The sequence below is a fragment of the Euprymna scolopes genome, chromosome 32, assembly GCF_053919585.1.
Source record: "Euprymna scolopes isolate OS-2025 chromosome 32, ASM5391958v1, whole genome shotgun sequence".
Lineage (NCBI taxonomy): Eukaryota > Metazoa > Mollusca > Cephalopoda > Sepiida > Sepiolidae > Euprymna > Euprymna scolopes.
The window spans coordinates 95536247-95561331 of record NC_136513.1 but is presented as its reverse complement, the minus strand read 5'-3'; the positions used below and the strand labels follow the sequence as shown (position 1 = coordinate 95561331).

Sequence of the window (25085 nt, the reverse complement as noted above, 5' to 3'; positions counted from 1 at the left end):
AATTTGTGATAAAATTTTAGCCATTGGACAAGGAGATTGGATTGTCAGTATTTGTGATTCCTTAGTAACAACAAAGCACCCAAAATATTTTCAGGCGATTTGTATCCATAATTTAACGCTTGAGAACTAGAATACGCACTAATGCTGAAAGGTTTTTAATATAAAGCATCCCTGGGAATTAAGCTGATTTTTTTTTTCATTGGTTTAAAGACAATTGTAATCGTTTCAAATGACATTGACAAATTAAATAAAAATATTGTATTTATAATTCAACTCTGTTCAATAAGGAAATTATAGTTTTTGAAACTTGTGACGAGCTTCTAAAACTTGAAGCTTTTTAATATCTTTAATTTTAAAACCAGTTTAAATGACTTTCGATTCGATGCTTTAAATGCTTCTAAATTCCAACGGTTACAAAGTATTGCTTTTTTCTTTTTTTTTTTTTTAATAAAGTATTAAAATATTTATAAAGAATTAGAAATACATTCTAACATTTAATTTGTTTAAATTTTTTTTTTTTTCAGTATAGTTAAATTTGTTACACTTGCATTTTTTATTTCAATATTTCATTAAAACAAGATGCACACCTAACAATTATCTCTGAATTATACTAAGCTGATTGAATGTATTTTAATGACATAAAATACTTGATATATATTTAGTTTTGGAATTGAGTTAGGCTTAAAAAAACTCCATTTGAACTCATTTAATTTGCTATGATTTGTAAATAACTGAAAATAAAATCACTTGTTTCTGTTTGTCTTGCACTGATTGTGTACTGATTTAAGCATACTTTAAATTTAGTAATTTTCATGTCTCAATCAACAGTTTGAGAAAGAATAACTTTATTTTTACTTCTTTTCCAAATGTTTCATTTTAGTTGCTTTATTTTGTCATTTAATTAACTGTGTATTCATAAACACTTGTATAAATGAACTGGCAAAATAATTAGTCTCTTTACATGTGCATTATTCATGAGTAAAGTTTTGGTATGACAATTTTAGTTTCCGTATCAATTTTTTCCTCTTTGTCAAAGAGGCCATTTCTCGAGTAATGTTTATTATTCCAGTCTCTTTAGATTGAGCCATTGTTTCAAGAACTTTGACCATCATTCTCATTTGAAGTCGGTTTTCTGTATATTGTAGTAAAAGTATTCTCTGCCCTTTCCACCAAGGCATCTAAAAAGTGTAAAGAGCCATTATGCTCTTTCTCGAGGGTAAACTGTAGTGGAGATTTAATTTCAGGAAAAATTTACTCCCTTTATGGTGGGACTTGAAAATGAGTGTCCTCTCTCTCGTCTATATATCTATAAAAGTGAACGTGGCTGTGTACATTTTCCTTTGCAATAACTCTGTTGTCAATTTTAAGTGTACAGACTCGAAATTTGATATACAGGGTACTGAGATTTGGGAAAATCTGATCAATACTTCATTTTAAACATTAAATTTAAAAAAGTAAAAAAAGTAACTATTTCTGAATCTTTGTTCTAATTCTTTATCACTGCTCCTTCACACGCTTATTTTAGCATGTTTTTTTTCTCTTGTTAGATTTTATTTTAGAATATTAAAATAGGAGATAAAAAAATTAAACAATGCCCTCCACCTTCCCTCAAATTATTGGTATAGTTTTAAGGATGTTAAATTCTATTTTGAATTTATTTTAAACTTTAAAAAATGTGAAGAAATAGATTAATTTAGATTTAAAGGTATTGTATCCTAATTAATTAAAACATACCAAAAGAATATGCACTGCTAATAAAGTTTGTTTAAATATTTGCCTATCGTAGATGTAAAGAACCCTGGAATTAATATTACAGCAGACCTTCGCATTTTTAAAAAAATTTGAATATTTTTATTTTATATAACTAGTCCGAGTGTCCGGCATTGCCCAGATGTTTAGAGGTGTGTGTTGAGCAAAAAAAAAAAAAAAGTTGTAGTAGGCAGTCAAGCTTGAACCCATACTGCAAAGAAAGAAAAGAATGTGGGTAAAAAAAAAAAAAAGTGACGTCTTTGCTGTTGTGCCCATTGCCAAACCAGAAGTGGCAAAAGTTTAAATTAAGGCTAATCAATCAAAAAGGGAATAATTTTCGAAAATATCGGCAAAAAAAGCGACCCCCCCTCCCTATAGAAAAGTACCCAGTTGAGGATGAAGGAATTAATGTTTTTAGCCAATTTGTCGTCCGAAGGGTCGAGCTTCAAAACGATACCTATCTCGTGCAAATCCGTTGCCCCTGTCGAAAGTTTTAGGCAGACATACAAACATACATACATTTAAACAGACAGGTGAGATTTATATTATTATCTCTTGTTACACTTCCCCATGAGTGTTCTGAGATTGGTTTAATGTCCGCTCCTTAAAAAAGGTGTACAGAATGGAATAGAAATTGCTCCAGTTAAGCATTATAATGTAGAACAGATGTTACACTTTGAATTATCAATTAAAATAAATTTTCCAAATTGGGTAGAACCCCCTTGAAACTGTGGTTCATTGATCATCTTAACTAGAAACATTTTGATCCATTCGTCTAAACACTTTATACAGGTGATTGAGGACCGCCTGTGAATTTGATATTCTCTTTACACTTCCTCCTTCGGTGGAAGCTAGTTCAATCCACCTAAAGAGAATGCTGTACAGCAACACTGTTTCTTTCATTATTTTCTGTCACTTAAACAGTTATTACAATGCCACATTTACTGTATGGATGTCAAACCTTTGCATATTTGTTTACAAAAGATAACATTTTCATAAATGATTAAGAGTCAGATAACAGAAATACTCTAAAAAGAATAAAATTAACCAGTTTAGTAAGACCTTTTCAATTTCTGGCTGTTTAGAACTGAAAACAATCAAGTATTTAAATGAGTGGGATTTGAGTGAGAACAAATAAAGTAGGGAGTGGATCGTGTCCTGCCAAGATTAAAGAGCAATTTAAGGAGGCTAGTCGGGTTAAAAAAAAATAAGTGGGAGTCTTAAACAATCTTTATTATTGAAAAGGAGACAGATCCCACTCTCAACTAGATAAGAGACTATTAAGCAAGAATTGGCTCCAAAGCAACTCAAAACTATGTCCTATGCTTGACCAAGAACCGAATACTCGTACTAGACTTCATACACACAAGGTTCCAATTGGTACCTACTTTTTTTCTTTAATTCTACGGAATGTAATCTTTAACATCTAATTTTCATGCAAAGCTGATGCTTAAAGAATAAAACCAGAGCCTGGTGAGAAAAAGATTCAATTCCTTCAAATGCATCATCCACACCACAATTTTAGTTATGGCTAGGATCACCATAAACACCATTTACTTCTCCCTGACCCATGGCAAGTTGAGATTTTCAATTGTGTATGCAACATACCGCAGCATCAACTGCTTGGAATCGATGTAAGTCATTATCTTGTTGATATACATTCAGAGCAGTTGAAGTTTAGCTCAGTTAAAGGTGAGCTCAGAAAGTATGTCAACAAGGTAACGACTATACCGCATAATAGCAGTGGGACACGGCAGACCTGACTCTCAGAAAATCCTTTACTGATCAAGCCAATAAAGGGGAGTTTAAAGTCGACTGGACACTTGGGGAGCCAAAGAAAATCTCACTGTTAAATGTTGCAGTATTGCCCTCTGGGAAACCATTTTTAATAAGAATATCTGCTATCTTGCTCAGTTGCTAATTTGTTGGTTGTGAGAACTAAGGTCTTAAAGAAATCCCAACTAACATACAGGCCAGTGAAAGTCGGTTTTCTGTATATTGTAGTAAAAGTATTCTCTGCCCTTTCCACCAAGGCATCTAAAAAGTGTAAAGAGCCATTATGCTCTTTCTCGAGGGTAAACTGTAGTGGAGATTTAATTTCAGGAAAAATTTACTCCCTTTATGGTGGGACTTGAAAATGAGTGTCCTCTCTCTCGTCTATATATCTATAAAAGTGAACGTGGCTGTGTACATTTTCCTTTGCAATAACTCTGTTGTCAATTTTAAGTGTACAGACTCGAAATTTGATATACAGGGTACTGAGATTTGGGAAAATCTGATCTATTTTTGGACAGAAATTTGGCTGTTATGGGGTCAAAGTTCAACGATTTGACCTTTGAGAACTCTACCAAACACCCCTGACAATTTTGGGTCTAAACACTTGAAATTTTAGATATAGGTTCCTTGGACATGGATCTAACTTAACTTGATTTGAGCCCAAAACAATAAATGTTAAGGGGTCATAATAGGGGTCAAAGTTAAAAAATTGACCACTTTTTTTTTTTTTTTTGCTCAAGATACACCTCCAAGCACCCGGGCAACGCCAGGCTGAAATGCTAGTATATATAAACTAGTCAACAATAATAAACATCTGTTATGTATTAGAAAACACTTTGTAGTTATTAAAAAACCTTTCTTTTATGTGACCGAAGTCTCAGTGTAATGTCATATTTTCTTATTAGAGATTGTATATTTGGTAATAATTCTTGGTCTCTCCCTCTTCTGCCAGACAAAGTGTCATTAAACATTTCTAAAATGCCAAAACCTTACAAAATGTTTCTTATTAATAAATATCACCTATTATTATTATAACCATGGTAACAAAACTGACTATTAGCACCTGTTATTCATGTTTGGAATCCTTGACTCCTGAATGCAAGGCAGTAATTTCAGCTTTTCATTTTATTTTCAAGCATTATATTCCTAAAGGAAGATTTAAAATTTTCATCATGCGTTTTACATGCTGGCTTGTGTTGGACAGCTTTAATCTTGACAATATTGTACTTGAATCTGCATTCATCTGGAGTGTGTTAAACCGGCTTCACCCATCCTTGCTACTGTATGCCTCACAAAGACTGATCCTGCCTGACAATTTGAAGTCAACGATTGAGTGATATCTAGCCACTTGTACAACTAACTCTAAAATATATTGACCAAATTTTTGTTGTTATTGTCACACTTTCTGATTAATCTTTTTATTTTTTTATTGCATTTTCACCAAACAAGGCACAACGTTACTGATGTAGGGGGCTACTATCGGGGACATAATTTGCAGGGGTACTATGTAGGGAGTTGAGCAGAAAGATGTCTGTTTACATTACGCTTAAACTTTTGCATGTCAGTGCAGTCAGGGAGGCAAGGACCCAGAAGGGAATTCCAAAGTTTAATAGTTTCTTAGGACTAGATTAGAAGGCTTTCTTACATCTAGGGATTTCTACTGCATAGGGGTGGGATTTTGCTGCTTGTCAGATTTATTTCTGTCGAGGGGGCAGAAGGACGTCTTTTTGTGTTCCTTTGTTCACAATTTCCTATCTAGTATTCCATCTTACTGGAAATATATTATCAAAATTATAATTGTTGCAACAACTTTGGTGTCATTGATAGTATGACATAAAACATGGAATATGCAAGCATATTAAGATGATGAATGAGCAAGAACTTTCAGCAATAAGAGATCAACTAGTGTAACCGTGCGTATGGGCACTTGTGAAAGAATCAGCAGCAGCCAGGGGATGGCTCGCCGTTAAAGCACGTATGCAAATAAGCAATAAGCAAGTGTGCATGACCTTGCATCACAAAAAGAGAAAAATACACCGTGGTCGAGAAGAGTGGCAAAGTGCACGCCAGGGAAGATGGACGTGTGAATATAAGGGTGAGAAAGTGCTGATGACAAGAAAAACTTTTAAAGTGTGTGTGTGTGTGTGTGAGAAGACTTTTGCAAGATAATAAAATGCATTGTTTTGGAAGAACGATGAATAAATTCATTTCGTTTGCACTTTTAAAAAAATGCCAAGTTGGATATTTATTTCTTTTCTTTGTTTCTGCAACACTATCTATTTTACTCTAGGATATAGTATTAACAGAATATACTGAGACTACTTAATTTTAATGTGATATATACATTTCTATTTCTATTCAACAAAGCATTCCCTCCTCCATAAAAAAAAAAATTTACATGTCTCCAAACATCTTTATAACAGGCTCTGTCTGCCAGTCATTCTGTTTTAAATTTAAAACATTTTTATCGCTAAGCATGTGCATTGAATGCATTTTGTGTAAAGCACCAGTTTATTTGTTTGAATTTGGTCACGTGTTTTTCTCCTCCTTCCCTTTTCTGATGTTAAAAATGGAAACTACCCCCCCCCTCCTGTGTCTCTTTGGCTTAAGTGATTTTATAAAACTGCAATTGTTCAATGGTTTCTTATCAGCCTCTGAACCTGACATTATTGGACCCATGTATTTTGAATATGATCCTCTCACCTCAATAAAGGAGAATCTCTCTTCTGATGACTATGAAATGTATCCCCTTCATTATTTACTTGCTGCTGACCTGGTTTACATTCTAGTCCACTTGCACAGTAAAGGGACATTGAAAGATTATCAACAGATGGAAACGAATAGGATGACCATTTAAAAAAAAAAAAAAAAAAAAAAAAAAATCGCTTTCTCATTAGTCAGTTTTAATGAAATATTAGCAATCTTTAATAAGATTGCTTGGTGGTCGTCATGGGATTCAATAGCATTCCAAAAGTAATGTCACTTGCTTTGCATTGATGTAAACTTGTTGGTACACAGAAATGCGCATCTACCCTCACACACCACCACCACCATCACTGTCATCAGTAAAGTACATAATGTCACTACTAGTGTGTACAGATCATTATCATGATGCTTGAATTGCTCGGACATTTACAAAATGCATTGTTGCATATTACACGGGGTGAAGGGGTATTATGTAATGCATGAAGTTACTTAGGTATGATAATGGTTTGATCCCATGATCACAGATCACCTGATATTCAGTGGAGTCATGTAACGAATTGGTAGGTATTTAAATCCGTCTAAAACATTAGATTGAAAATTAAGATATAGGGAGGGGATTAATTAAAGCAAGAAACCATTCTTAGTTAAGGAAGAGGGATCCAAAGATGAGTTAATAAAGCATTAGAATTTTAAATAATTATTTCCTCCTTCATGTATCTTTTCAACTGCTGTCAGAGTGAAAAGCATCCAGAGAGTATTCCACCAACCCTTTTGGAGTGAGGGGCATTCATAGTTCCTAATTAAACTCTTTATTACAGTCAAATGGTTTCTATTAAATTGAAAATCTTATCCTTTATTGTAGAAAGAATTGAACTGTATTTTACTTTTTTATTCAGAATATTTGTTGAAATTTCATCATACTTGGATGTGTGCATTTTTTTTTTTTTTTGTTGTTTATTTTAGTTGAATTAAAAAAAAATTTTTATTATAATTATTACTAAAAAAAAATGATAGTTTCATTTATTTTGATTAAACCCATAAATATTAAACCCAGAAAAAAAGGCTAATATGTTTCTTATTACACCCACAAACTTAGAATTGATAGTAATGATTCTCTATGTATATTTTCGTTAGAATATCATATTGTTCAGTATTTTAATTTTACTGAGATTAAACCCTATTACAGACTGTAATTGTTTTATAATTGAAAACCTTAAAGAGGGATTAACACCTTAAGATTTTTCTAATTTGTAATTTCTATTTTCGCATTTTTCTTATAGTAGTCAATTTTTTTGATTCCAGTCATAGCATTGCCATTTTCTTTTGAAGTCTTAAGTTATGACTTTCCTCTCTCATCCACCACTTTTTGTTTTCACCTGATTTTAATGAGAAAGTAATCATACTTGGACAATGGTTCTTATGATGTTCTTGTGCCTACGTGAATTAAAACGGACCTTTTAAAGTGTTTCTATCAGATTTTGTCAGTCTCTCTAGCATGCATAACTTTTTTTCTAAAAAGCAATCTTCCTTATGCAAGAGTATAGAGTTTGATTAAAGTTATTATTTTATAAGTCTGTCAAACCCTTTCTTTTGTGGAGTCTGTTAAAATTAGTCAATTCAGAGTAAGAAAAAATTTTTTATTTGTTAATTGGGTGGAAGCAACAAGATTATTAACAATTTAATTTCAGGACCCTCCTTTTACAGTAGAAATAAAGTTTTAGGAATGGGGAAGTTCTGGGACTACCCTAAAGTTTTAGACTAAAAGAAGATTAAAGCAGGCTAGAGTAGAGAACACTAAAATTCCTTGAAATTAGGAATGCAAAATTGCAAAAAGATGAACCTTGAAAGGGTGTTCATAAAACATTGAAATACTCCACAACCCTTCAGAGGCATTCTCCATACAAGCAGCCACTTTTAAGGTTTTGTTAGAACCGGATTCCATTGCCATTAGAATCCAATCCATTTCAAGATTCCTGGACTTTGATCTTGTATCAAAATCTCACTATAAGAATTTAGTAATTAAAAATTTTTTTACTTGAAATGTCAAAACTAGTCACATTTTGAAGAATAGTATGAAAAGATTGGTTTGTGTTATTCATGATACAAAAATATTAAATCCAGAGTTCTTAGTTTGGTAAAAACGTTTGTAGCCAGCCATACAATACATTCTGGATTTTCAATGTCCATCTAATCTGTGTCTGTGATTGAAAACACAATCTAACAAACATTGAGCTTAGCTGACCATCATTTTGCATACTAAGAAGAGTCCACAAAAACATACTGGGAAAGGATTAGTATATATGAACCAAAGTATTTAATTAGCTTTAAGCAAATCTTATAAGTATTTTTTCTTAAAGTTCTGAGTATTTATATTTTGAAAAAGAAAAAACAAGATTTAAATAACTTTTGTATTGTGATATTTTGATTAGCATGTCTACTTTTGTTAATGAATTTATGTATTTGCCATTCCTGGTTTTGTGTTATGGAGTGTCCATTTTGTATCTCCCTGATGATAGCCAATTTGCTCAGATCAATAAAAAGCAATTTTCCTAATTAAATTTATTTTATGTTCAATCAGAAAAGTATACTGGCATTGAGAGATCACTTTTCTCCGCTTCACACATTCAAAGTGACATAAATTATGGAGACATTCTGGAAATGTTTTTAGATTTTGTTTTCAATTGCATTCTTTAGACACGCGTAACAAATGTATCGATAACATATTTTTTCTTTTGTGACCCTTCATCCTCTGATCATATGACGATAAATTCTCATTCTTTTTTACTTTACAAGCAGATTTATCTGCCGCTTTTTAATGGTTCAATATGTTGAACAACATTAGAATTAAATTCATATTTTCTCTTAGACATTTTAGACCCTAAAAAACTTGACAGAAAAAAGATAAAACAACTTTGAAATTTATAGTGAGAAATCAGTTTTGTACATAACTTTCAAGCAAAATGAACCCTCATTTTTTGGCCATTTTAGCGCTTGATAGTAATTATCAATGTTTTTATTTTGGCAAATTCTATGCATTTTAGCAGGGTGTTTTAGGTGATTATTTTTGATCCCCCACAAAAAAGGAGGGTGGATCTGTAAATTCACCTTTGTCGCATTTTTCTCAATAATTATGCCTTGAAATTTAAAAAAAATTTGCGCAGACATTCAACACGATAGGAGTACAAAAGTAACAGAACGGATTTTCCAGGAAAACTTTGGTTGCCAGCCCAAGGGGTGCCTTTCAGGTTAAAATGGCTAAAATTGACACTTTTGTGCTAATTAAAAAAAAATATTTATGCCTTGGATTTTTATAAGACTTTCTGAAATTTTGTTTGTCTATACTTTGCGATAACTCTTGGGTGTGCCCCAGGGGCTCTTTTTAAGCTAATAAAAACACTCCATTTTTCAGACTATTTTACTGTTATAGGGTTAAATGGTAATAAACGAAAAGGAACACAGGATTTTTAGGAAACGAACATGTATTCATATATATTACAAAGACAGGTTGAGAATACCATTTCTCAACTGTAGGCATTTGCACACAACCTGTTTCGTCACATACCAATCTCAGACTGCCGGGCACCGGTACTCAATACCGGAAGTGACGTCATGAGATAGTCCATTAATCCCCTGGAAGGGCGTCTCCAACATTTACCATATTTGTCCAAAATTTCCTGTGTACGTCTATTTAGCAGTTTTGCATGGTGTTGAACTCAAATTTAAATATATTAAGGCCTTGGGGACTTTTGGGGCTTAATGGGACTTAGTCATTTATTTATTTTTATTTTTTTTGCATGGTGTAGAACTCAAAATTTATGAGTTAAGGCCTAAAACTGCACCTTTTTTTTTTTTTTTTTTTTCACCAGGATTAGACGTCTCCTAGGGACTTTGGCGGCTAAATGGATGGGGGCGGGGGCAAATGCTGAACTAAGTTATTTTTTTATTTATTTATTTTTTTTATGCCTCGTTCACTGCGCATTCACGGAGGACCATTCATGCTTCACTTGTTGATTTTCCAATGTTGTTTCTTTAGGAAGCTTACTAATACATATGTTTAGTTCAGTTAGTTAAAGTTTTTTTTTTAATAGATGGTCACTAAAGTCTGGTTTGGTTATAGGGTAAATGACTATGTTTTAGAGGTTGGACTTTGCATTTCAGACTTACGATTAGTCGGGTTAGGATTAAGGAAAATTATTTGGAGGTTATCACTCAAACCTAGGGTTGGTAAAATTAAAATAAAACATAAAGAATGTCAATGGGTGTGACTCCTAGCTTGGTAAATTCACCTTTTTTGTTATTGGGCATGTGTATGCAGTGTGATGTGTGGACATGGAGCCTGAACAGTAAGAGTTGAGATGATGTGTTGCATGGAGAGAAATTTATTTTTTCATTATTTTTATAACTGAGATTCTCCCCCTCTGACTGGGAACAATTATGTTTACATCTTCACTAAACTAGGATATAACTAGTATCGTCATCATAAATTTATTTTTTCTTTAATCTTTCCTATTTGATAACTCAGTATTATGCTGATTGCTTTTTAAGTTGTTTACTAACTGCAGGAAATTTGCGTGTGTAGGGGGGGGGGTAAAAAACAAAACAAAAAAAAACAGCTCCTGCATGATTACAATTTCATCCACACATCTCGTAAAATAGTATTATCAACATGAATTAGATCCTTGAATTTATGACTTTATATATAAATTCTGTTTTAATTGCATAAATTACAGTGAAATGGCGACTTTTTTTAAATGAAATTTGTGGTTATAATTGTATTTCATGCAGAGTTTTTTCTGCGATAATCCTTCTTTTCTATTTCATCTAGACCTGCTAGTTATATATATTTTTAAAGATTTTGGTATAGGAGCAATTTTTATTTGCATTTCTGATTTTTTTTTTTGTTTTGTTTTTTTTTTTTTATAGATAAGGACTGATAATTTGTGTGTTCTTTGGACTATTGTTCTCATCTTGAGTTATTCTCACGTTTTGGTTGATGTAATTTCCGACCTTCAGGTGTATCTTGTTGAATGCTGAAATCTGCGTGGAATTTCAAATGGAACTATTTATTTCAACCATGATTGAATAGAGGTCCTGGATATGACCTTAAACTATGTCCAGTGGTGAGGCCCCAGCTTGTAGGCTTTGGGGAGTGTGGAGTCACCCTTTAATTGCCATTGCTCCCAGGTCCACACTGACACGGAGTGGTAGTACCTGTTAGGGTCCCAACTATGGGTTAAACAGAAACCGACTTGAAAACAACAAATATATTCTATTAAAAAATTTTTCTTCAAAATCTTCGGATTCGGCATTAAATAACCTGAAAAGGGTTGATATTCCATAAAACAACCAACCAACATGATTGAATAGAAGTTTTAAGTCATTTATAATTGTATTAGTATTGTCCTAGTGGATTTAATTTTGTAATTTAAGGATTGAATTTTAAGCTTCCAAAAGAATCAAACTTAGACTTGAATTTTATCTAGTACTTTAGCTGTTATGTCACAGGTTCTTGTGGATAATTCTAGTATGAATTTTGGGAGCTTTAAACTTTATTTACACATGCGACTTGACACTTCCTCCTTTTGGAGGAAGCCGGTTTAACCCACCTGGGGTGAATACTGCTTGCATGCATACAAATGTGTCTACGCTATGCACATTTGCACATACTACCAATTTGTTTTGAAATCACCAATTTTTAATTATGATTGACTTTAAGTTGATGGGGTCGACAAAAACGGGTTTCTCGCAACGATGCCCAATTCTACGCATGCGTCAAATGATGTCATGACGCCGTGACCTGATTTACTTTAAATAGTTGAAAAAACAAGTAAATTTCATCTCCGTCGCTTTAGCGCAGTTGGTTAATGCGTTTGTTCATTATCTAAACGTTTTGGGTTCGAATCGTGGTGTGAGATATGTTTTTTTTTTTTGTTTTTTTTTTAATTTGAATATTGAACCCTGTATTATTTAAGCCATTTTTCACGTAACGTTCGTTTTCCTGTTTTTTTTTTTTTTTATACTTTGCTTATTCTTAGCGACACCCGAGTATCCACCGATTTTTTTTTTTTTTTTTTTTTTTTTTTTTTTTTTTTTTTTAAATATCGAAACGGGCTTGTTTAAGCCATTTTTCACGTGTTCGTTTTTCTGTTTTCAACGTTCGTTTGCCTTACGTTAGATTTTTTTGTGTTTTTTTTATGTTTTGATTACCCCCCCACACACACACACTTAATTAAACCATTGTTTTCTTTTCTTACTTCGCTTATAATAATGCTTACATCGTCGTCGTAACGCTCGACGACTTTCAAACATCTTTCACTAACTCATTCTGGCTGGCCGATTTTATTTTCAAACTTCGCCTCAGGGCTTCGCCCCCCCCCCCCATACACACCTACAAACACCCGGGCAACGCCGGATACCCCTCGCTAGTCTATTATATAAAGGGCAAACCTCTGTATGTATGTGTGTTTGTATGTCCAGCTAAAAGTCCAAAAATAAAAAAAAGCAGACCACAATGAATATGAAAGAACAGGGATTCGGATGTATAAAAATTAGGAACAAAAAAAAAATCAATACTTTGACATACAAATACCATTTTATTTAAAGGTGGGGGTACAGGTAAAAATCTTTTAACACTCTTTCTTAACAATTATAATCGATGCATGTGTGAATGCTATTCATTTCAAAAACAAATTTCCAACATCATAACGCTGTTGCGATGTTAGTCTAATAGATAACGAGTTTGCTTACAGCATTAGCTTTTGAGGTTCGCGCTCAGCATGGGTCTTTTTTTTTTCAATAACACAATAAGTAATCAGCAATCATTTTTAAAACATAAAAACGTTTAGTTTCATTAAAAAAACAAAAAAAAAACCCACTTGTGCGGTTTGCGAAGCACTGAAAATAATTTTTCATTTTCTTTTTAATTTTATTTATATTTGAGTTGTATTTTTATTTTATTTTTAAAATTGAATTAATTTCAATTTGTTTTATTTTCAAGTTTTTCTCTCCTATCTTTGGAGAAGACATAAAAAAAAAAAAAAAAATTCTGAAGTTTGCAGACCATGCTGAGATAACGACTCACAAAGTAACATGGCCATTGCAACGGACTATAAAGAAAAATCTTTCTAAACTGACACAGCATTTAAGAAAATCGCTTTGCATAGGATAGAAAGTGGTATACAGTCATCAAAAAGTGCTCAATATCCTGAGAATAGCTTCTTCTCTTTGTATCCCTTAATCTTTTGTTTAACACCCTCCCCTCCAATAATCTGATAGGCAGGTGGGGGGGGGGTAGAACTGCAAAAGAATTTGGTGGGATAGTGGTCAGGTACTTCTTCTTTAGAGCAATTACGTTTTTGTGTTTTCGTCCAGTTCTTTTTTTAAATAGGATTTTCAAACTAAATTAAATTTTTACCATATCTTGTTTTTGAAATTGTCACATTCAAGTACAGTTAACAAATTCCTCCTCCATATACTTTGATAGGAGTGAGGGTAGAAATGGAATTAGCATAGTAATGATAAAGTGCTCAATATCCTAAGTATAGAAGGTGTGTCCAAATAGAACTTCATTTCCTCTATTATTTGTGGACCTGGGCAATGCCGGCCATCCCTGTTAGTGCTGAATAAATAAAAATTGACTTAAATACTGTTTGAAATGGCAAAAAAAAAAAAAAAAAAATGAGAATAGGTTGGAAATTTAGTTAGAATTGATTTAAACATTTAAAAACAATAGTATCACTGATTCTTTTCTCTCTAAATAAACCAGATATGCAGCTTTCTGTTTGTAAATATTTAACTGATAAACTCTTAAACTATTGGTCACATAATACTGAAATAAACAGGAAATAGTGATCCTATACCAAGAATGGTTTACAACGTTTGGATGGATAAATAACATGTACACACACATCGGCAAGTTGAAATGTAAACTTTATTTCAGTTTTTCAACCTATTTTTACTTCTTTTCTGCGCATGCCCAAATTCAATTAATTTCTTAAAGTTGTTTAATATTAAATCCTTCTTAGCTATCTTCCAATAGCTACATTGGTTGGATGTTAAACGTTTTGATTTCGATTCTAAATAATGGCACTCCATATTTTTTATATAAATTTGGAAATCGCTACTATATAATTAGGTATGATATAATATTCAATAGAGAATTGGCTCTGTAATAATAAATATGAAATCTGCATGAATTAAAATAAACGCATTTTATGACCCCATCCCCTCTCTGCAAGTATACAGGATTTCCAGAAGTCTTGGACAAATTTCCAGACTTTATATCTATTGAACTATGTTAAATGAAAGTAACATGATTTTAAAGCCAAATTTATCAAGTTCAACTTTAATATTAATGATATATCTATTATATAAAGAGCAAACTGGGCATGCGCGTTTATGTCCACAAAAGGCTTTTTGCATCAGGGTTCTCCATGCTAGATTCCAGAAGTTTTTGTATACTTCGTAGATAGTAATATCTCAGCTTTGCAAATGGACATCGTTTCCTTTTTTTTTTTTTTTTTTTTTTTTTTTTTTTTTTTTTTTTTTTTTTTTTACGTTCTTTTCCTCCTTCGCTGTTTGGGCTCGAGCCTGCTTGCCTACTACCACTTTTTTTTTTTCTTTTCTTAACACCCATCTCCAAACACTCGGGCAACGCCGGGCATCCAGGCTAGTATATATATATATATATATATATATATATATATATATATATATAAAATCTCTGCATGCTTTTTATATCCTTAATTATTTTTGAGATATTTAATGTCCAAATGTTTTCACGATTTGTGGAACACACACATATATATATATATATATATGTGTGTGTGTGTGTGTGCACTCAACAACTGGCATTTTCCCAGTGAACAGGTTATCTCCCTCCCTATTTAACTTATTTACATTTTAAGAGATAAGCTACTGTAATTGTAGTTGTTGATTTCATATTTTTAGAGTTTAATTTTATTTTTTCAGTTAATCTTTTATAAGTAACTCAATCAGTTTAAGAAATTTTCTCTGTATGAAAAACTGTTTATAAATGCGTTTTTGTCTTTTTTACTATAGATCATTCTTTTTAAAACTTTTTAAGATGATTGAGAAATCGTAATTGCATTATTTAGTCTCGTCTTAAATGTTTTCATAATATGGATCATCACACAATAAAGGCATTGGCCAACAGTTGTTTGGAGGTTGATAGTTCAATTCTTACTATAGGCAATACTAATACTAAAATAAAGTTAAAAACTTCATGGTGATCAATAATACCCCCCCCCCACTTCACTCCACTTCTCCATGTATTAAATAGTTCAATTGAAAATTTCATAAAAACTCCAGAGTTAAAAAAAAAAAGTACGCTTTTGATTATGCTCGATGAAACCTTGTGAAAATAATGTTTAAGATCAGAATACAATTTTCTTTTGATAATTAAATTGTAGTAAAAATAGTTTTAAATTAAATTTTAAGAATTGCAAAAAAAAAAAAAAAAATGAAGATTCTAAAATTCGACTTAAATTATTTTGGTGTACATGCACTAATTGGTTTTCTGTTTTTAAGTTTTTGGAAAACAACTTTTCTTTTTATTTTGTTAATCTGTTAATAAAATTTTGTGATTTCTTAATGAATATTTTTATCAAAAATGCAATAAAATAAAACTAAAAAAAAAATTTTGTTAAAAATAATTAAAACCACTAGAACGTATTTGGGTTTCTTCATAAGTCGGTCATTTGACTTGTTTTTAGGTGATTTAAAAAAAATTGTGACCCATTGAAATTTGAAAGTATTTAAAATGTTTAATACAAAATCTTTCAAATTTTCCACAAATCCTCATTAAGTTAAAAGATTGAAAGATTTAGCTTTTTATATCCATTTAGTAAATAGATCAAAACATTAACTTGATAATTATATAGTTTTGACAATCTGTTTTTCACTAACAAGTAAATGACCAAACATATTAGATTTAACTTACAAACAAAACTCCAGGACAACAATGTGTAATGATGGGAATAAGTTTTGTTTGCTTTTTATACATATTAAATGGACATAAATTTACTGTTTAATCTATGTGTGTATGCAGGTGGGGGTGGGTTAAAGGTGTAAGTTTATACTCCTTTCAAAAGTATCACTTGGTAAATGAAAATTTATATTTGAACTTGACATGATTCTTTTCAGTAGAGATTTTAAGTTTTGCAGCTAAATATTTAGTTTATGAGGCATTTTGTTGTCAGCTGACACTATAAATGGCAGCTTAGTTTTATTACCATCTCCCTTTCTCCTCCTCCCATAACTGTTGGCAAGTTTCCATTTGGAGAAGTGACATGAACACATGCTTATTTAATGTAGACAGGTCAACTCTCTGTCTGGGGGTGGGTGGGGGTAATATACCCCCCCCCCCAAAAAAAACCCTAACTAAATCCTTCATAAAATGGGTGAGGTTTTGTACAAACATTTATTCACTTGAGAATAATACATTTTGATAAAAAGAATTTGACAACTTAAGACATACAATTTTTTTTACCATATTTGTTTCATAAAATTCCATAAAAAAAATTGATCATCTCCAACCAAAAAACATCTTTATAATTTAACTGCAACCTTTTTTGCAATTTGCAAAAAAAAAAAAAAAAATGAACAAAAAATTTTACATTAACTAATCTACTTGTAGTTAAGCAGTGAGATGTCCATTCACATTACATTTAAATTTCTGCATGTTAGTACAGTCAGGGAAGGAGGAGACGGGGAGATCGAGTTTATGAAGTTTTCCTTCATAATTTTTTATAAAATATACAGCATTTCAAGGTTTTTCAGTTAACAAATGCAAATATCTCTCAGTGTTATGATTTCATCTATTATATAAATGTTAGAATATTTAAAAACAAAACTTATTTATTTGAATTTCAGAATCGTGAATTATTTTAGAGAAATGTAATTTGTTTCTGTCATCAAAAAATCTATCAGACAATGTTGGTTCTGTTTACTTAGAAATAAAAAAATTTTTTACTAAAAATGTTCAACATTTTTATGACCATTCATAGAGTACTTAACAGGCAATATATCAATTTGAATAGCCATCCAACATCCCTTTCCCACTCTGCTGATGATAAAATCTTATTGGAGCTGACATCGATTTATGAGATATACCCCCCCCCCCCCCATAAATGCAAACCTTTTTAATAATTGACTGAAAATGTAGACCGAGATCATATACACTTGTATGATGGTCTCAACCTAAAAACATTATGCATTCCTAAAATTCCAATGAAGTCTACATTTTTTTACCATTACACATTTAATATTTACCCAACATTATTAAAAGAAATCAAACATTATTCAGAAAACTTTATTTTTTTTTTTTTTAATAACCTCCCTCCTATCCCCCTGTTCATTTTTTTCCTGTATTTTGAGTTTTCTGTTTGTAAAATTTCAACAAGATTTTGTTATTGCTATTTGTGAATAAATTCAACATTAGTTCTTGGAGAAATGGCAAAGATAACTTGATACAAAATAAACATGCATTTATCAGTTTTGATATCATTCAAGTGACACCTGCGCGGCCAATTGCATGCTCATTACCCTGCCTCCCACACTCACACTTTATTTTTATTTTATTTTTTTTGTACATAGGATTGCTGAAGGTGCAAACAAAAACTAATTAAAATTTCATTTGATGCTGCTGTTAATGTTAAACATTAAAATCTAACTAAAATGCATTTTCTTGGCTCTTCCAAAGATGAAGCAATATTGTGGGGTCTGTGTTCACACCAGATATCCATAGAATGGAAATATGTCAAACTCCTACCAGTTTTGTAGATAAATCCCTATAGCCAGAGCAACTGGAATTTCCGTGCGACCCACTATTACTTATTTTGTAAACACAAAAATATTAAAGCGTATCTTTCCTTTTTTTTTTTTTTTTTTTTTTTTTTTTTTTCTATCAAAAGTTTGAAAATTTTTAGTTGAATGAAAATATATTTGCTAAAAAAATTCAGACAAGTTAATTTTGTCTTTTTTACATAAAATTTCTACCCGGACAAAAATGATTCCACAATCGTTCTAAATGATTTTCATTTCTTTTTACACCTTTTCTCTTTGATTTTTTTTTTTTTTTTTTTTTTTTTTTTTTCTATAAATAACCTCTGTAATTTAAATTTATCTAATGTTATTTTGGATTTCATATTTTATTTTTTCAATTTTTATAGGTATTTAATTATAAATTTGTTTTCCTAATATTTTATTGTATCTCAACCTGTTGCAATGTTTTGTCCTCTCCACATGTTATAAGCAACGACTTTGTCTCAATGTCTCCAAAGTAGAGTTACGTTAATATCTTGCCATATTGATTTACATCCTCTTATGAAGAGAGGGAAGGGGGGTCACTACTGGCCTTAGTTTTGCCATTCTTAATTTACATACTAATACTGTTAGAAAAAATGCAACTCACAACCATCCTTCCTCCATTTCTGTGTAAGATAGCAACTTGGGTTCAATTAATGGTATACAATAAATCACTTATTCCTAAATCTAACTATTATTTAATAGGCTAATTTTTTTTCTTTTTCCATCACTATTCTTGAACCTACAATCTCTATATAAAAATTGTACTGGAATATCTATTAATGAAAAGCCTCTATTCACTTGGCTGTGTAATCAAATTTTGAATCTTTCAATTTTTCTTTTTCTACAATTCTCTTGCAAAAGTTTGAAATCTTATTTGTTGCCTTGCATAGATTCCAAGCAATTGTGGAGTATCCCTCTCCCTCTATATATAGCATGTTTTTGTAAATGAACTGCTTGTGTTGCTGTTAACAATTCAATATTTTTTAAGGATACATTCTTAATAAGTGGTCTGTGAAGGAAATAGATGAAATTAAATTTTTCTACAAAATAAATTTAAAAAAAAAAAAAAATGTTATAAAATCCGAACTGCAGGGATAATTTATCAGTTTTTCAGTGTACAAATAATATTCATAATGGTTTTCCGTCTTTGTCCTATATTTACCTATTTTGTTTACATGTATAATTCTGTCAAAGGTGGGACAAAAACACAATGATCGAAAACCATAAGTTAGAGAATCGACTATAAATGAGCAGCTTGTTGACTAATAATTTTTTTCTCTTTTTTTCCCCCCCTTTTTATGTTCCTCTTTCCCTTTCTCTCTCTCCTTTCATTTAAAAAAAAAAAAATTTTTTATATACAGTGACTAGCATGTATTCTGTGCTCATCATCTCATTCCTGTCAGCAAATTCTGTTTCTGTATAAAATGTAATGCTTCCTTTTTGAAGTAGCAAACATGTGTTCATTTATGTTAATGTTATCAAAAAGGCAACAAAAGATTAATTCTTATATTGTATAAACTTTACAAATTATTTTTCGCAGTGAAGACAACTTTTTCATATGATGTAGTTGTTGCTTCTCAATCTCATGTTCTTTAGCATAAAACTAGTGTTAAAGCGATTGAATACAAATATAATTTTTTTTGTTGCTTGCCATTATAATGTTGATCCTAGAATATTCTATTTTGAAATGCAATGGTGAAATTTTTTTTTTTTTTTTTTGTAATCCTTCTATCTCTTATGATGTTGTATCAGAAATATTTAGAAATATTTACATTTAAAACATTTTTAAAAATTTGATAAAATTTGCATTCGCATCTGTTTGAAGCAAAATACTATTTTAATTCAGCAAAAATAATTTTACGTATAAAAGCGCACTCAAGTTCTATGGAAATATTTTTTGTTCTTTTAAATTATATAAATATTTTTAACATTGGTTTAAAAATTTGTCAGAAATTGTAAGTTGAACCGATTTAAAGTACAAATCTATCTCCCAATAACTCTTAAATGATTAGAAATGCTACAAACCTTTTATGAACTCTAACTTATTTCTCTTTAATAATGTGAATACAGAAATTAACTAACCTTAAGTTAATTAAAAACAAAAATTGCTGAATGTTGTATTCCAATCGTTGCTAATCTTATTGGTACTTATGTCAGTCATCATTCTGCTGTGGTTGGACTGGCTTCCTCCTAAGCAAGTCAGTGTCTATGACCATCACATCCAACGTTTGCCAAGCCTGAGTTAGGTTATATGATATAGCTAGCAATCTTGATTCCATAATCAAAGAGCAAGTACCTGTGGCCCTAGTAGTGCAGACAGAGCACCTTTGGTTATTGTCACCAAGGCCTCCAACTAGCCATCAGCCTGTTTGTGCCAAAAGATAGACATTGGGGTTGCTGTGAAATTACTCATTTCTCATTTTACAATAGCAAAAACATTGTTGTAATATTTCTTGTGAGTTTTATGAATTGTAACATTTTTTAATCTTGTTTCTGTATATATTTAAGTAATTGTTAACCGGCTTGAATGTAAACAATTGTTTTCCCTCAAATTAACAATTTAAAGCTTTGTAAATTAAAACTGAAATGTAAGAAAACTATTTTGCAACTGTGTTAAATATTCCTTTTGTCTAGTGCAGAAGTTTTAAGTGAGGCTATTAATCTGTTTTATTAGTGGTTGCAAAGCCATAAAAATTTATAAAAAAATCTGTCTTTATGTGAGGATGAAATGTAAAATCTAAAGAAATGGCAAAAGAGATTGTTTAAAATAAGGGGCTTATACTGTGCCGGTTGTGTCCAGTAACTGCATATAAGACGCAAAGCTGTCTTTAGCATCACAAGGTTGAAGTTTTTTAATAATTTTCTTTATCTCCTTACTTATATTTTTACATTGTGTGTTTTAAGAACTTGCTGTCATTTTTCGGTGGTCACTCAAAAAGCATTTTTTGGTTGTTAGTAAACTATCAGCACTAGGGTTTTAAGTCTTTTAGCAGAAGTGTCTTAAAGTTGCAGCCGATTTAAGGATACACTGCAATTTAAACCCCCCCCCCCCATGTATACAACAGATCTTCAGAGTTAAAAACATTTTGGATTTGGATTGTTAAGCAACTGAAGCCCTTGCTGTATGCGATACAGCAAAACATGTTACCCATTTTACGGCAAGACCTTTTTCTTTTTGTCTTTTTTATACAGATGTATGTGTGTTGGTGCAAAGATTTGTATTTTTTTATTTTTTATTTTACTCTAGTAGGTTATACAGAATATTTAAATTATCTTCCTATCTCTCAAACTGGGTCGCACCAATTAATGGGGGTTTTACAATATTGTTGTGATGTTTGCATTTCTTGGCTCCCTCTCTTTACAAAAGTTGGTTTGTACAAGTTTCTTGTACTTTTTTCTTCTAATTTTGCTGCCTCTCTAAAAGTTTTTTTTTTTTTTTTAAACATAATTTTGCTGCCTCTCTAAAAGTTTTTTTTTTTTTTTTAAACATAATTTTGCTGCCTTTCTAAAAGTTTTTTTTTTTTCCCTTCTACAAGTATGATGGTTTTAATGAAATGAATATAGAGCATAACAATGTGTGTGAACTGGAAACAACATGTCAAAGATGGTCACATTCCTCTTTTTCAGTGATGAGAATGGATTTAGGAGGAAAAAGGATAAATAAAGGCTTGGTCAGAGATAGTTTAGTTTGGAAATCAGTAAAAGCCGTCCAGCACATGCTAATGATTACTCAGCAGTTTCTGGATTCACAGGGAATGAACTTGTATCCACACGTTCAGACAGTTCCATTTATATAATCGTAGAGATGGAAATAAACCTCCTACCTACTTGCATATGAGATTAGGTAAATTTCTTTGCATAGGCAAAGTCATATTGAAATGATTTAGAAAATATCTTAGAAACAGCAGTGTATTTTACTGCTTTCAACTAGGCATGAAATACTCTGGAGAGAAAAACAGATCTCACCTGTTTTTTTGACAGTGATATGGGACAAGGGAGAAAGAAACTAACCTTGACATAGGTTAGTGTCCTTAATGATGCTAGGTTAGGTGGAACTGAGAAAGAGAAGATAACAAAATGCCAAGGTTTTGTGTATGATGTGAGGGAAACTGAAATCTTGGGATCTCTATCATTCCAATAATTATAGAGAAATTGGATTCATGAAAGAGTTAAAAACTACCTGGCAAAATATACCTGTTGAACAAAGTGCAAAAGATTCAAACAATTGCACTTAAAGGGGCGGTCAGAAAGATCTCTCTGTTGGAATATCTGAATGTTTGACATTCAGTAGGATGCCCTGTCTGCAGCTTGAACAAACTGATAAGGAAAAAAAAAAAAAAAAAAGATTGTTTTTATATATATATATATATATATATATATATATATGTTTTTTTTTCTCCCCCCCCCTTTCCACCGAATAAAATAAAACGAGTGTTTAAAACTTTAAAACATTTTTTGCTTTTTGAGTTCATTGTTTTTCACCAATTCATAATTGGATGAATTTATACTTTTGAGAAAAGTATTATTGAAAGTGATATAATATTAGCAAAAACCAATATACAACTAACCACTACGCAACTTCCGTAGAAATTATAATCTAGATAAATGATTGTGTTTTGAAACAATTTTTTGTTGTCATATCCTTCATCTTAGTTTCTCATTCTTTCTCAATTATTATAGCTCAACCAGAAACTGTTTCTGCAACTTATGAATTTTCTTGGTCCCATAAAAACTTTATATTCAAGAATCTCTCATAACTTTTTCCAGCATCCATCTTGTTCTGTTCATTTTTTTTTTTTTATATATACCTGCCTTTCCTCTCGATTGTCATTTTGAATGCACTTTTCAATAATACTCGTGATCTTTTTTTTTGTCATCTGTTTAAGCTATCCTGAATATTTCATTCTTGTTGGAGTTTATCTGGAAACCTTGCTCAATTTCTATCTTTGTGCATTTCTCTTCCTGCTGTTTTTCTTGCACCAGATAAAGATGATATTGCATAACAGATCGAATTCTAATTTAATATAAATAAGTGCAATCAGGTTGCCTACTTTTGAGTTTTCACTGTTATTGTTAGATTATTAAGTTAACTTCATTAAAAAAAAAAATGCTTAAAAATAAATATTACAGACCAACCTGGTTTAGAGTGTAAAATTTCCTTTTATTTCAACTTATGATACCTTGTTTATTTGATTTTTCTTATAAAATTTGGATGTAAATAAAGTTGAACTTTTTCTCCATAAATTTATAGTTCTTTCCTTTGTAATTTTTTTCCAGCCACTTCAAGTTAAATGTACCACTGAACTTTTTATTTTTTTTAATTTATTTATTTTTTTTGCTTGATGGGAGTTCTATGCTTTTTCTATTCTTTCTTCAGTAAAATCATTAGAACCTTACCCTCTTATCTGGTTGAATTTCTCTGTATCTTTTTTGATTTATTTTTCTCTTTTTCTCCTCAAGTTTACATGCGTATGTGTTTTTTTTAATTTATCACGGATGTGTCCCTGCACTATCTCGTATTGACATGCTTATTAATCAGTTTTTCGTTGTTTTTTTTTTCTTCCAGGAACTCAGACTTGTGAGATGCAGCCGACTTGTATCTAGATGAGTTTGATGAAGTAGAATCAGAAGATCCTCTTCTTTTTCTTCCTCTTCTCCCCGCCCCCCCACATTGCTGCTGCTGCCGCCATCTGGTGTGTGTGTGTGTGTTCTCTTGAGGCACTGCAAGACCTGCTGCTGCTGTTGCCACTGGCTGGTCGTGTTCCCTCCTCCTACTTCTCACCATGGATCCGAACCACTGGAGTAATTACAACCAGCCCTACAGCCGAATCAACCACAGTAGTGCCATGCCTACGGCTCACAGTTCTATAAACCGTTATGAACTCCCCATTTTGGATCAAGGAATTGGAACAGGTAACTCCTATATTTTTTATTTTTTTATACCTCCTACTCGCCCAATCTCCACTAAACTAATGATGCTGATAATTTCTTGTCTTCTAAAAAAACAGCTTTCTGCTTTAGCTATTCTTTTAAATTGTCATCTTTTTGTGGGCACACCATCAAAATCACAACTTTTTACTTTCCTTTTGAGTTGCCTCCTCCTCCTCCTTTTCCTCACCATCACCTCACTACTAATACCACTGCACCTTTCTAACACCACTACCATTGCTGCTATTAATACCACCATCCACCCTCCGTTCTAATTGGATTTCATTTCAACCTTAAAACATAACTTTTAGTTGAATTTATCAAATTAATGCCATTTAATGATGTAAAAATGTTACAAATAGACATTTGCTAAATGCACATAATTCTATTTTCATTTTATATATTTGTATAATTGGGCAGCATTTGGTTGAATATCAGCGTTAAGCTCTGCATATTTTCTTTTCTTTTAAAAAAAATTTTTTTTTTTCAATATGGTAGGCTAACTTTCTTGCGTTTTCCGCAAGAGAGTAGAGAAATTTATCAAACATACTAACATGTACAACCCATATGCCCCCCCCCCAAAAAAAAACGTTCGGTGGTGGAGACAGCGAACTTGAATGTTTATAGGCTCGTTATCTGATCAGTCAATTCAATGAACATTCACTATACTACAGTACCTGAAGATGGCCCATGTTGGTTGGAAACATTAATATGTTCGCCAAATTTCTCTATTTTCTTGTGGAAAAGGTGAGAAAATTAGACTGCCATATTGAAAAAAAAATGGACAAAACGAATATAGAGCTTAGTGCTGATATTCAACCAGACAAACACACACACACATATATATATATATACTAAAACTAACCGTTCCAACGACTGATAGATTAAATTTGCCACACAGAAGTTTTGCACCACTTTTATACCACATTTCAAAGCTTAAATATTATGGGGATATGATATCAAACCTTATGTCTTAGAAAGCTTATTCTAATCTTGATCAAAATCAATTACATGATTTTGATTCAAGAAAATGTTTGAGATTTAAGATAAAAGGATTTGTAGAAAAAATTTAGAATTAGAGAATCTTAATTGGTGTC

General features: G+C 31.6%; 1 protein-coding gene across 4 annotated transcripts in view; it reads left to right on the top strand.

Annotated features, from left to right (window-relative positions):
* LOC145256510 (uncharacterized) overlaps nucleotides 1–25085 on the top strand; it is a 223732-nt gene that overhangs the window by 13712 nt on the left and 184935 nt on the right. For all 4 annotated transcript variants that reach the window (XM_080115484.1, XM_080115482.1, XM_080115485.1 and 1 more), the window contains exon 2: nucleotides 23627–23973. In XM_080115484.1, coding sequence (XP_079971610.1) covers nucleotides 23844–23973 — 130 coding nt within the window. In that variant the 5' untranslated portion in view covers nucleotides 23627–23843. The remainder of the gene's footprint in view (nucleotides 1–23626; nucleotides 23974–25085) is intronic.